General features: G+C 43.9%; 1 protein-coding gene across 1 annotated transcript in view; it reads left to right on the top strand.

Annotated features, from left to right (window-relative positions):
• ASB13 (ankyrin repeat and SOCS box containing 13) overlaps positions 1-4637 on the top strand; it is a 31358-nt gene extending 26721 nt beyond the window's left edge. Inside the window, exons 5-6 of the mRNA XM_037065898.1 lie at positions 1883-2074; positions 3342-4637. Coding sequence (XP_036921793.1) covers positions 1883-2074; positions 3342-3469 — 320 coding nt within the window. The 3' untranslated portion in view covers positions 3470-4637. The remainder of the gene's footprint in view (positions 1-1882; positions 2075-3341) is intronic.
• Positions 4638-13549: the final 8912 nt, after the last annotated feature.

Below are 13549 nucleotides of genomic sequence, written 5' to 3'. Positions count from 1 at the left end.
ACTGGTGAATATGCTTTCACATTCAGTGGGTTTTTTTTATTTTGTTGATGGTTTCATTTCAGATACAAAGCTTTCTAGTTTGATGTATTCATTTATTTTTTCTTTTGTTTCCCTTGATATATAAGAAGAAATATTGCTACAAGAAATGTCTGAGATTTTATTGCATATATTTTCTTCTGAGATTTTATTGCATATATTTTCTTCTAGGATTTTATGGTTTTGAGTCTAACGTTTAAGTCTTTAATCCATTTTGAGTTTATTCTTGTGTATGGTGTAAGAAGGTGGTCTAGTTTCATTTTTTTGCATGTATCTGTCCAATTTTCCCAACACTATTTTTTTAAAAAATATTTTATTTATCTTTATTTATCTTTAGAGGGGAAGAGAAGGAGAGAGGGAGAGAAATATCAATGTATGGTTGCCTCTCATGTGTCCCCTGCCGGGAACCGGGAACAGGCCTGCAACCCAGGCATGTGCCCTGACTGGGAATCGAACCGCGATCATGTGGTTTGCAGGCCCACGCTCAATCCACTGAGCTACACCAGCCAGGGCTCCAACACTATTGAAGAGGTTATCTTTACCCCATTGTATGTTCTTGCCTCCTTTGTCAAATATTAATTGATCATAAAGTCTTGGGTTTATTTCTGGGCTCTCTGTTCTGTTCCATTGACCTATGTATTTGTTTTAATGCATTACCAGGCTATTTTATTACTATAGCCTTATAGTCTAGTTTGATATCAGATAGCATGATTCCTCCTACATTGTTTTTCTTCTTAAAGATGACTGTGGCTATTAGGGTTCTTTTGTGGTTCTATATGAATTTTTGGAATATTTGCTCTAGTTCTGTGAAATATGCCATTGGTATCTTGATGGGAATTACATTCAATCTGTAGATTGCTTTGGGTAGTGTGGGTATGTCCATGATGTTAATTATTCCTCTCAATGAGCATGCTATATGCTCCCACTTATTTATATCTTCTTCAATTTCTTTCTTCAGTGTCTTCTAATTTTCTGAGTACAGATTTTTTACAGCCTTGGTTCAATTTATTTCTAGGTATTTTATTTTGTGTTTTTGATGCAAAAACTTGGTATTTTCAAAAAAAATTGTGATGGCTGTTCCCTAAGTATGACATTTTACTCAAATTATGTTTTTATCAAATCTGTCTTTTTTAGTGCATCTAAAAATGCTATCTTTGCTACTACTTGTCTGCATCTTTTTGAATATCTACTATTATCATGGGAAAGAGGTGGATGGTGGAGCTAAACTTGCCATGATGAGACCTCACTCCCTATTTGAACTCCAAGGTGCCTGGGGAACCTCACCTGTTTTCTCTTCGAGCTTCCCTTTTGTAAAAAAAAATTTATATTTAAGGAACATTCATTTGTTCATGCAACACACAATGTTAGAGCCTCCATTCTGCGCTGGCAATATGTGTGCACACACACGTGTGTACATACATATGTGTGCATGTATGTGCATGCACATGACTGTGTGTACATGTGTGTGCATGCGTTTACAAGGTCAGGAAGGAGAGCTTGAGTAGCTCAACCTGAGCTCCCAGTCTCAGGACCCTTGGGGACAGACTGTATAGGACATTAGAACTGTCTCAGAACTCACAGGGAAGATTTTGTTTTATTTTTCTTATTTTTGGCTCTATTTCCTGTTACATTTCATTATTATTGCTACCTTTCTTTAACTTTCATGTCATAAGGAGAAATAGTAATTAGTGCTTTTGGATTTTGAAAAGGCTGCAGCAGAGTCCATCTTGATTTTGTTTCCTGGATAGGGACAGCTTTTGTATACTGTGCTGGAAAAGTGAAAGCGGATGTTTCTCCCGGCTCCAAGTTCTCTCCTCGGTGATACTTGTTTCCACTGTACCTGCAGGGGCTAATGTGAATGCAGCAAAGCTTCATGAGACAGCCCTTCATCATGCAGCCAAGGTGAAGAACGTGGACCTCATCGAGATGCTGATTGAGTTTGGAGGCAACATCTATGCACGGGACAACCGGGGGAAGAAGCCCTCTGACTACACATGGAGTAGCAGTGCCCCTGCCAAGTGCTTTGAGCACTACGAAAGTGAGGCCAGCTCTTTGTTGTCTGAGTGATGCAATGCGTTGTAGAATTGCACAGGAGACACTTATGCAAGAAGCTCTGTTTTGACGATATATCAGAGCATTTAGGAGTAAATACATACTCTCAGGCTAAGTCCATACAAGGCTGAGAATGTAGATCCAGCCCTCACTCTTCAGGAAACAAACTGTCTGGCTAAGGATGAGGTATCTTCTTTGGCTTAGAAAAAATTGCGGCACACTTTTTTAATGAGTTCACATAGAATTAGAGTCACAAGGGGCTTTCAAATACCTACCAGTTGAAAAAAAAACTATTCAAACTTTTGCCAGTCTCACCCACCCAAAATTCATTATGAACTTAGAGGCACACTCTGTCCATATCTGTTGACTAACATTTCCTGACACATGATGTTTTCTTTCCAAATAATTTTTTTGGGGAAAAGGTCACATGGGAAAATGAATTTCACCAGTAATTCTTCTTGTTTTTTTTCTTTCAAAAGGAAGATCTTATTTAAAATTTTTTGATAAATTGAGAAAGCTCTATTTAGTTTTTATATTTTTGTCAAAGCAGAGATCATTCTAAAAGACAGGTCCTTGCAGCCAGACTCTGCTTTGCAGAATGTCTTTGTGTGTCTTGGCTGCCAGGTACCTCCAGGCAGCTTCCTTCTTTGGCCCTGGTTTGCTTGCCTCCTGAGCCACAGCTCCAGGCTTGTCTTTAGTCCTGAGGTCCTGACCCTCTGCATTAGGACATGCATCGCATACTCTTCTGGAGATGCCATGTGAGTCAGTTCTGTTGGGGTCCCCTTGTGCCCTGCAGCACTCAGTAACCAGAACAGAGCCTGTGGCCCGGAACAGCAGGAGCTGGCACCCAGCACCAGCCCAGGACTAACCGTCACCCTGACCCTCATTGTCTAGAAGTGTGACAAACAAGACCTATAGCTGTAGACTAGTGCTTGGCTGACAAATCTTTGTGCTAGGTTATAATATTATGGGACAAAAATCACACACACACGCGCACGCGCGCATAAACCCACCAAAAAACCCCACAAAATTAAATCCCTCTGGACATCACTGGAATTTCATTTCCTGCTCTTGCTTCCCTGGGCCCTGGATGTCCTTCCTGGTAGCTTTCCAGACAAGGGTTGCAGGGCATGTCCTATTTCTGGGAAAAGGGAGGTATTTCCAGTTATTGATATTTTTTTAAGTTGAAGGATGTTAATCTCTGTTCAACTATGTTAAGCTAATCTCATGTGCTTCATGTTCCCTTTTTCCAGAGACACCCCTAACCCTGTTACAGCTCTGCAGGGTGAGCTTTAGGAGGGCCACCGGCGTCAGAGGGCTGGAGAAGATCGCCAAGCTGAACATCCCTCCCCGGCTCATCAATTACCTTTCCTATAACTGAGCTGCGGGCATGGGAGGTGGGAGCTGGCCTTGCTGAGCCCAGTGCTGTTTGTCTGAAACCCTCAGCTGCTATAGATGTCTGTTGGCCACCCTGTTTTGTCTTCTCTACAGACTCCTGGAGAATATTTCCAAGGCCCTGGAAAGGCGCCACCTCAGCTTCTGCTGGGGACATGGCCCTGTTCTGGCTCTCCTGGAACTTTGCTCTAACTCTGGGATTTCAAGCCATCCCTTTGTCCTCTTTTCACTGACATCCCTCAGAAGGACTCTCAGGAAAGACTCTTCTGTGGGTACAGGGGGAGTCCGGGCAAGGCTGGGGTCCAGGCTACTGCTGTTAATTTCCACATGCCTGCCGGTCCAGGAGCAGGATGCCATCTGATTCATTCAGCGCCAGGCAGCCCTGTGCCACAGAGGGTGGGCTGTGGCAGGGAAGGTCCTGACTGCATGGCCTGGGTGGCTACATCAGTGATATCCTGCATTTGGATGCTTTTTTTCTCGAGCTGAGGGTGGGCACTTTCCGAGGTTCACCTGTGCCTGGGTGTACCCATCACGCAGGGGTCTTATGTGGGTCTCGTGGAGGAAGGCTCAGGGCCTTCACTTCCCACAAGCAGGACAGTGTTTCACAGGAAGTTTTGCTTCAGTTTTAGGTCTCAACTTGAAAAGTTTATGTCAGGGATAAAAAAAAAACTTTTAGAAGATATATGGGTTGTAACTTAGGTTTATTTAATGAACTAAAGCAAAAGTTAATGTGAAGGTGTGTCAGCACCTACTTCCCTGAGCAGCCGTTTCCAGTGTGAAGGAGCGTAGAAACGCCGAGGAGATGGTCTTTCTATGACTGCCGAATGAATTCCTTCCCACCCCAAACTGCTAACTCCTTGAAGCTCTGAAATTGGTAGAAGATGTTGCCAGCACCCAATGGGTATTTTCAACCATTGATTCGTGCATTCTGCAGGTATTTCCGGAACATCTGTTATGCTTAAGGCATTGTCGTGGTGCTTTGAAGTGGATAGGATCAGACTCATGATCACAGACAAGGAAAGAAAGAATTTTGCAATCTGTTCCTATAGTAATAGAAACAAGTAATTCTACATTATAAGTCATGTAGGAACTATAAAGAATATTCAGGCTGCATTTGTCTGCCTAAAGGTGTGTAGTGTAACTGAAAAAAAACCCACACACACAAAACAACCAAAACCCAGGGAGTTAAACTAGGAAACTGCATAATTAATTCAGGTATATTTGGTTTCTGGGGAAAGAGAGAAGGCACCCCTTGTGAACACCCCAGAAATGTGGACATCACTACATTCTTCCAGACAGTATGGAATAGAATGAGCCTGAATTGGCCGAGGCAATGCCAAGTGCACCACACGACCAGAGCATCTGTGCAGGTACTTGGGGCCCCGGATCTGCTGGAAAGTTTCACGCTGGTTGGTTGCAGTTTTCTTTCATCTCACTGCTCCACCCATGGTTACGTCACTCTGTGCTGAGAGTAAGAACCACTCCCATTTGGTTACAGTCTTAAATACAAGTTCTGGGTAAATCAATGTTTCTGTATGTACTAATAACAGTGAAAAAAAAAAGCACTGGGTTCTGTCCTTTCGTATTTGTAACAGGGACTCGCCTCTAGCAATAAGCTCATAGTATTTCTGTGAGTGGGTGCACAGAGTCCTGGCCCCACACTCGCTGCTCAATAAAAGGCGTTGAATAGAGTCCATCCTTGTGTTCACATGGCTTTTTTCTTGTTGGGAGCAGAAACACTGGATGGGCTTCATCCTGTGTGAATCCAGAGGGGCCACTGTTTCCTTCCCCGTACTTTGGAGGTTCAAGGAGTAGAGCTGTCTGACCCTCATCTTCCCCAAGTGATCAGGTGACTAGGATTGTACGCCTCCTGCCAGTCTGTAACTCCCCCGCCCCCAGTTTTAGTGAGCTGTAACACACTGATAACCTGCCTGAATCCTTAAGCAGAGGTGTGACCCTGGACAAGTTTCTCCACTCCTCTGTGCCTCTGTACAGGTCACCCCACCTGCAGAAGAGGGATAGAAGGTTGGACTTTGTTCATTAAAAGGATGTTTATGATTAACCACTGAATCTTAGAGAGATAAGAAATGAGGCCCTGTGAGCCTTATAGGTGTTTTGTGACTGAAACAAGGTAATCAAAAGGTGCCCTGAAAAATATAAAGTGCTACCCAAACATAAAAGTTATATGGTTATGGCTGGACTATGGCTTTGTTGGTATTTGTAGATCTTATTATAGCTGCCAACAACTCCTTCCTGACTTTGGGACAGTACCTGTTTCAGGAGGAATATATTCAAAAGACCTCTCAGTTTATGTTTTAATATTCAATGGACAGCCGAAAAATTTAGAGAAGATATTTGCAACACAGATAAATGATTGGGAATGAAAGTAAAGAAAGATCATTTGTAAATGATTAATAAAAAGATTAACAACCCAATAGGGAAAAAAGACAGGCAAAGACTACGAAGAGGAAATTTACAAAGGGGAGACCTCAAATGTCCCCTGACGGGAAAAGATGGCTGGTCATGACCAGGGAAATGCAAATTAGACATATTTAATTCAACAAAATGATGCTATCAGCTCGACAAATATTAAAAGGTCTGATAGTTTCTTAATGTCGATGGGCCATACAGGCAACTGGGAACTCATGGCTTGCTAACGGGGTATAAGCTGACTCATGTAGTTAGGAGAGCTCTTAGATGACATCTGGGACCATTAAAGGGGCATGGCACGTGTGCCCATCACTTCTACTTTTACAAACACGTCTCAGAGAAACTCTCAGCCATATGTGTTTTAGTGCAGCAATTTTGTAATAGCGAAAGACCCCCTCAGGAGGGGAGCGGTAGTAGAAGAAATTGGTACAAAGCCTCTGTGCCGCAAAAATGGGAAGAACCAGAAGTATGTGTTTTAACACGAATAGATCTAAAAATTATAACAGCAAATAAAAAAGTTGTTAACACATTTGTGTACCACACAGATCTATTTGTATGAGTTGAAAAACAGAGCAGCACAGGTGTCTGAGGACACCTGTGTGTGTAGTAAATGTAAAATCGTGGAACCCGCACGCCAGCATCATGCCGTGCTTTCCTCTGGGTGAGAGAGAGACCTGTGACCTGGAAATAGGAACACGAGGGACTTCATTTCCCTTTGATATGTCATTCCTTAGGAAAAGAGAGGAAGTAAACAGGAAGAATGCTATTTGTTCATGGTGGGTGGTGGACAGATAGATAGGTGTCATTCTCCATGTGTTTCGGTATATATTTTTTGATAATAAAAATTTAATGTACAGAGGAAAGACAAAGGGCAGAACTGCCCTTTAAAAAAAAGAAACAGCCTGGGCTGGTGTGACTCAGTGGATTGAGTGTCAGCTTGCAAACCAAAGGGTCTGATTCCCAGTCAGGGCACATGCCTGGGCTGCAGGCCAGGTCCCCAGAAGGGGGCACTTGAGAGGCAAGACATTGATGTTTCTCTCCCTCTCTTTCTCCCTCCCTTCCCCTCTCTCTAAAAATAAATAAAATATTTTTTAAAAGAAAGAAAGATACTTGTGTGACAGTTATAAAGTGGATTTGTTTAAGAATACCTTTCAGCTTCTTTTGGCTACAAAGTCATATTTGGGTTAAAAGATTTTGTGTTCCACAACAGGTGCTGATGCCCCACCTTTTATTTTTTTGACCAACCTCATTTCTGAACGAGGAAACAGGTTGCAGCTACTTTCTTAGATAAATTGCGCTTTAAAAGCCCTGAGCATGCTGTGTGGCTCACAGTCTGCCTGCATCTCAGGGAAGGGAAGTGGTGAGTACAGTCCTCTTTCCATCTCTCTGCCTAGCCTGCTCTGCGTTGGCATGACTCACTCCCCAGATGTTGTGAAGCTTCTAAATGTGGCTCTGGGCCAAATCCCCAGTTTCAGATCCTACCCCTTGGGCAGATAGAAACTAGTTCCTCTGAACAGAGGAACTATCTCACAATGGGAAGACGCAGCCTTGCTCCTGGGAGCTGCCTGCCCTCTGCAGGTGGGGCGAGGGAGATGTAGGGAAGAAGTGAGTCACACAGCTGTGCCTTCTCTCCTGTCATCCCTGAGTCCCCTCTAGTCTCTAAGGAGGGAAGTGGAGTTTCCTCCCCTGCTCCTTTCCTCACTGACACTTTCAACAAAAGTGCCACATGTCATAACCCATTCATACTTCTAGATGAGTTTGCACGACGTCTGAAGTCGTTTGGGACAGAAAGAATGCTTTGTATGTTCATTTCCTCCCCTGGGCTGCTTTGTCAGAACTACTGCTCATGCTTTCTTTCCAGGGTGCAACATTTGTTACTTTTGAGCCGTTGGGTTCCTTTATTCACAAAAATGACCCCTAAACTATCTCCAAACACAATGCCTACCAGCTCGCTCTCATTGTGGGATCTTGGGGGAGTAGCAGGCTGGGGGCTCCTTCCTTCCCTCCCCCTGGACAGCACTGTAGCATGTACTTTTCCAACTGTAATGGGTGGAAAGTACTTCCAGACTCTGGCGTCTTTGTTTTTTCTCTTTTCTCAGCGTTGGTGCCACAGGGCATTGACAGCGAGGCCCCAGTTATGTTGGAATGAAAGTCTTGTGATCTTTGGCAATTGGAATGAAAATATATCTTAAGTTGGGTGCCTCCTAAAAGCCGAATGTCTTAAAAGCATAGAGATTCACGGCAGCTGTCTCTCTCTCTCTTACACATGCATACATTTATTTATATGAAAGTTTACTTTCCAGCAGCTGGTCTCCAGGTGTGTGGTTCTTTTAAACCACAGACTTCAGAGGTGAGAGAGAATTTGCAACTGTACTCTGAGCCAGAAGATACAACTAGCTTAGTTCTCTGCTCTCTGTGTGATTGACAAGAAAACTCTCATTGTTTCTTGCTGTTAATTTGAATCCTGAGGCTCATTCTGCTGTTAGACACAGAGGTATAGGTGAGATAAGAAGCAGGAACATTAACTCATTCCTTGGGCCCCTTTCTCCATCCATCCATCCACTCCCCCCACCCATCCATTCTCACCCATCCTTTCTTCTCCCTTTTTAAAGCAGTTATTCTGTTTTACGTTCTTTGCTGGGCACTAAGGATACAAAAGCAAAACAAAACAGAACAAAACAAAACAGAACAAAACGAAATGCCAGCATAAACAGGAATCTCAGCCCTAAAGGATCTCGCTGTCTCTCAGGAAGCAGACACAGGAACAAGCACTGCATTTAGAAGCAACAAACAGGAAGGAAGAGCTAAGTCTGCTCTTGGAAGAGAAGAGCGGAGAAATGGCCTCGACTTTCTTCCTCAAATTTTGGGATAATATATTCAATTCTATAAAAAACATATTTTTATATTCACACTTCTGTGTAGTTCACAAAGCTTTGTAAGTGATATCATAGGCATTTAGATAAGCATGAGCAGAGTAGGAACAATAGGCCAGATACAGAAGGTCACCAGGGCAGAAAGCCCTGGGTGCCTAGCAACAGGCAAAACTGGGAGGGTGAGTATTATAGGTGGAATCTCTCCCTCAGGGTGCCCTTTCCTCCTCTAGCATTTTGCTGGTCATGCTGTTTGAATCCCTGACCTTTCATACCCCTTGGTCATGTGGTTTGGACCCTCCCCTGCTATTTCCTCCCCTGGTGTGGCACTAGTCACATGGTAGACCCCCTTGGAGGAGAAATAAGGAAACCAGAGAGTAGCTTCCTATGACCCCCATCTGAGCACTTGCACAAGCACTCCCTTAAGCCTCAAACCCTCAAGACAATGAAGTTCTGGCCTGAATCAAACGATCTAAGGAACAAAGTGTCCGATCTGTTGACCATAGCAACAGAGGTTTGGTCAAATGAGAGATAACATCTAGACCTCAGCTCTGTTTCAGCTCCAGGCCCAGAAGAGCAGCAAGGCCAGGAAGGGCAACGTCATGGCTGACTTCAGGACCAGCTGTGATGACTAACGACCCCGAAACTGACCAATCAGCGGAAACTATGACCTTGGGAGGACACATCTGGAAAGCTGATNAATCAAACGATCTAAGGAACAAAGTGTCCGATCTGTTGACCATAGCAACAGAGGTTTGGTCAAATGAGAGATAACATCTAGACCTCAGCTCTGTTTCAGCTCCAGGCCCAGAAGAGCAGCAAGGCCAGGAAGGGCAACGTCATGGCTGACTTCAGGACCAGCTGTGATGACTAATGACCCCGAAACTGACCAATCAGTGGAAACTATGACCTTGGGAGGACACATCTGGAAAGCTGATGAATATTTTGTCCAGATCTTACCCTTCTTTTGCCATTGTAACTTGTTTCCTGAGTCCAGCTGGCTCTGTTCTTCTATACTTCAGTTCCACCTCCATAACTTTCTAAATAAACTTTTGCTTATACCTGCATCTTGCCTCTGAATTCTTTCTCAGCCAAAACTCAAGGACTGAGGTCTTACATCTGCTGCCATTTGCCATTAACATAAGGGCATGGGTTATTGGCAGCACTTCCTCAGAGTGAGTGTGAAGATGCACAAGACTCATGGATACATCTTCTCTTTTGTTTCATCCCATTTCACCCATGCGCGGAAATAAGAGAATGATGTTTAAGCCCATTTTACATGTGTAAAGAGTTTACTGTAACCCCTTCTTATATTTATAGTTTTAAAAGGCCAGGAAAAGAATTTCACAAAGGACCAGATGGGCTGCAATAAGGAGCATGGGGATTTTCCCTACCTCCTGTGAGAATCAACACCTTGCAGAGCATATATGGGTGATTTTAAAAAATTAAAGTGAGCCTTGGCTGGGTTGCTTAGTTGGTTGGAACATCATCCTGTGTACCAAAAGGTTATGGGTTCCATTCCTGGTCAGGGCACATACCTGGGCTGCAGATTTGATCCACAGTCAGGGTGCATATGAGAGGCAACTGATCGATGTTTCTCTGTCTATACATAAAAAACAAAAAACAATAAATAAAAACACGACTCCCACAAAGCTCCCTCAAAACCCCCAATAAAAACATATGCTTGAACTACTGGCCAAGATGGAGGCGTAGGTAGAAACACTGTGCCTTCTTGCACAACCAAGTTTACAGACAACAAAGTTTTAGTAACAAATACGAAACCAAAACACAGGAGATTGAACTGTATGGAAGTGTGACAACAATGAACCATTCATCCAGACCGGTAAGAGGGGTGGAATCAGCGGCTGGTGGAGTGGAATGCGCAGGAAAAAGCGGCCAGACCGACCCAGGCATGCAGGCGGTGGTTAGCAGATCCCAGGAGTGGGTTGGCAACAGGCTGACCCAGTGGGGGCACAAGGAGGCTGGCTAACCTCGGTCACACATTCATACTCAGATAAACTAGGTGAAGGAGCAGGCAGTGAGATAGACCATGCAGGCTAGGACCCCAGCGACAGGAATTAAAGCCTAAAAGCACCAATTTGAAAAACTTTCGTGGTTGAGGTGCTTGGAGAAGCTCCCAGGCTCATAGAGAGTTCGTTGGAGGTCCTGGAGGGTGCACAAGCCCACACACCCGGGAGCTGGCACCAGGGGGCCCCGGTTTGCTTGTGGGAAGCAGCAGAGGGAACCCAAATCCAAGAGAGAGCAGAACAAATGCCATTACCCCTCTCTGACCCTGCCCCTAGATACAGCCTCACAACCCAGCAACTGGGTCGCCCTGCCCTAGTGAACACCTAAGGCTCCACCCCTCATACGTAACAGGCGTGAACAGACCAAAACATTCTGGCTCAAGAAGAACAGCTCAAAGTTCCAGAGCGAACATTTCTAAGCAACCAAGAGATAGCCAACCTATCAGATGCACAGTTCAAAATACTGCTAATCAGGATGCTCACAGAACTGGGTGATTTTAGTCACAAATTAGAGGAACAAATAAGGCCAAACTAATTGAAATGAAGGGAAATGCACAGGAAACCAATAGTGGTGGAAAGGAAACTGGGACTCAAATAGGGGAGTGGACCAGAAAGAAAAAATATGACCAAACAGAAAAGAATGAAGAAACAAGAATTCAAAAAAATTGAGGAGAGGCTTAGGAACCTCCAGGACATCTTTAAACAGTCCAACACCTGAATTATAGGGATACCAGAAGGGGAAGAGGAAAGAGCAACAAGTGGAAAAGCTATCTGAACAAATAATAAAGGAGAACTTCCCTAAGCTGGCAAAGGGAATAGACTTCCAGGAACTCCAGGAAGCACAGAGAGTCCCAAAGAAGTTGGACCCAAGAAGAAACACACCAAGGCACACCATAATTACATTAGCCAAGATTAAAATGAAGGAGAGAATCCTAGAAGCAGCAAGAGATAAGGGGACAGTCACCTACAAAGGAGTTCCCATCAGACTGTCAGCGGATTTCTCAAAAGAGACCTTACAGGCCAGAAGGGGCTGGAAAGAAGTATTCCAAGTCATGAAATCCAAAGACCTACAGCCAAGATTGCTCTATCCAGTAAAGCTTTCATTTAGAATGGAAGGTCAGATAAAGTGCTTCTCAGATAGGTCAAATTCAAGGAGTTCATCATCACCAAGCCCTTATTATATGAAATATTAAAGGGACTTATGTAAGAAAAAGAAGAAAAAAATATGAACAGTGAAAGGACAGCAAACTCACAGTTATTAACAACCACACCTAAAACAAAAGCAAACTTAGCAGACAGCTAGAACAGGAGTGGAGCCACAGAAATGGAGATCACAAGGAGGGTTAGCAACAGGGGAGTGGGAGGAGGAGAAGGGGGAGAAGGTACAGAGAATAAGTAGTATAGACGGTAGGTAGACAATAGACAGGGGGAGGTCAAGAATAGTATGGGAAATATAGAATCTAAAGAACTTGTGACACATGGACATAAACTAAAGGGGGGGGAGTGGTGAGGGGATGTGCAGGGTGGAGGGGAATGAAGGGAGGGAATGGGACAACTGTAATTGCATAATCAATAAAATATATTAAAAAGAAAAACATATGCTTGGGTGAGGATTTAAAAAAATTTTAAGGAAACTGAGATACAGAAAAAAATCTATCCCAAGCTATCTTCAAAGTGTCAAGTGTTAGTTTTTTCTTTTGAGGAGTTAGAGGGGTGTCTTACTTTCTATAAAAAAGCAAAAAGCATAACATTTTCTTCAAGAAATATAGCAAAAACATGATTTAGTTCTATATAATAGCCAATTGGAAATGGGATAAGAAGGGTAGAAAAGGGAGAGAGAATGGAGGATGGAGGCACCGAGGAAGGGAAGGACAGGAAGGAAGGGAAGAGAGGGTGCTGGTAAACCAAGAGCAGGGGCGGGGCCGGTACTGGGCCATGTTGCCAGGCCTAACAAGTCTGTCAAGTCCCTTTTGTGGCGTAACTAGAGGAACTCCAGCCAAAACTCTGTAGGGACAGGAACTTTCCCCTTCAAACAGGCTGCTAGTAGGGTGCAGTTTTTGATGAATGTGGAACTGATCATATTGATATTATCTGAAAGTCTAGATGACTTCAACCTGGATCTCCACATCTGCAGCCCCCAGGCCCAGGTGCTGTGAGGCCTGAAGTACTGTGAGACCTCCCCAGATAATCCCACCTAGTGGCCCTAAAGCAGGATAGCACAATCACCAAAACTTGATAAAGCCAAATGACATTTCTAATAAGATGGGGGCTTTTATTCTTATGTAAACACATTTCTTCATGGAAGCAAATATCATAAGATCCCAGGCCAGCTTACAACAACATATTCCTCTGCATTCCAGAAGTGTTTACTTGATTGCCAGCGATGGTTAGAGCTTCAGTGAGGGTCTGGCCAAGTCAAGAGGAATAAAATCTGGAGGACAGCAGCCAGCTGCCCGCACACAGGAGGTAGCTGGCTGCGTGCTCTGCTCAGGGTGTCGGGGAGACAACTCGGGAGTGAGCAGCCCCCTCCCATAGAGATGTACACGGAGCCCAGAGGCTAGATGGTGAAGGAACATGACCAAATCTACTTGAGACTAAACAAAACGAAATATTGTTTCAAATGTTGACTTTTGATTTATGTTGAACTTGAGAAAGAACAGGAGGAGTTTCAAGAGGTGGATAGAAACATTTATCAAGGTGCCACAGGCATCTTGGTACTCGGAAGGGGTTTAAACCCAT

Source organism: Sturnira hondurensis, unplaced genomic scaffold (genome assembly GCF_014824575.4).
Source record: "Sturnira hondurensis isolate 20B ecotype Veracruz unplaced genomic scaffold, ASM1482457v3 Scaffold0016284, whole genome shotgun sequence".
In the NCBI taxonomy this organism is placed as follows: Eukaryota; Metazoa; Chordata; class Mammalia; order Chiroptera; family Phyllostomidae; genus Sturnira; species Sturnira hondurensis.
Note: the sequence above shows the minus strand (reverse complement) of the source record. Positions and strands in the feature narration are given on the sequence as shown.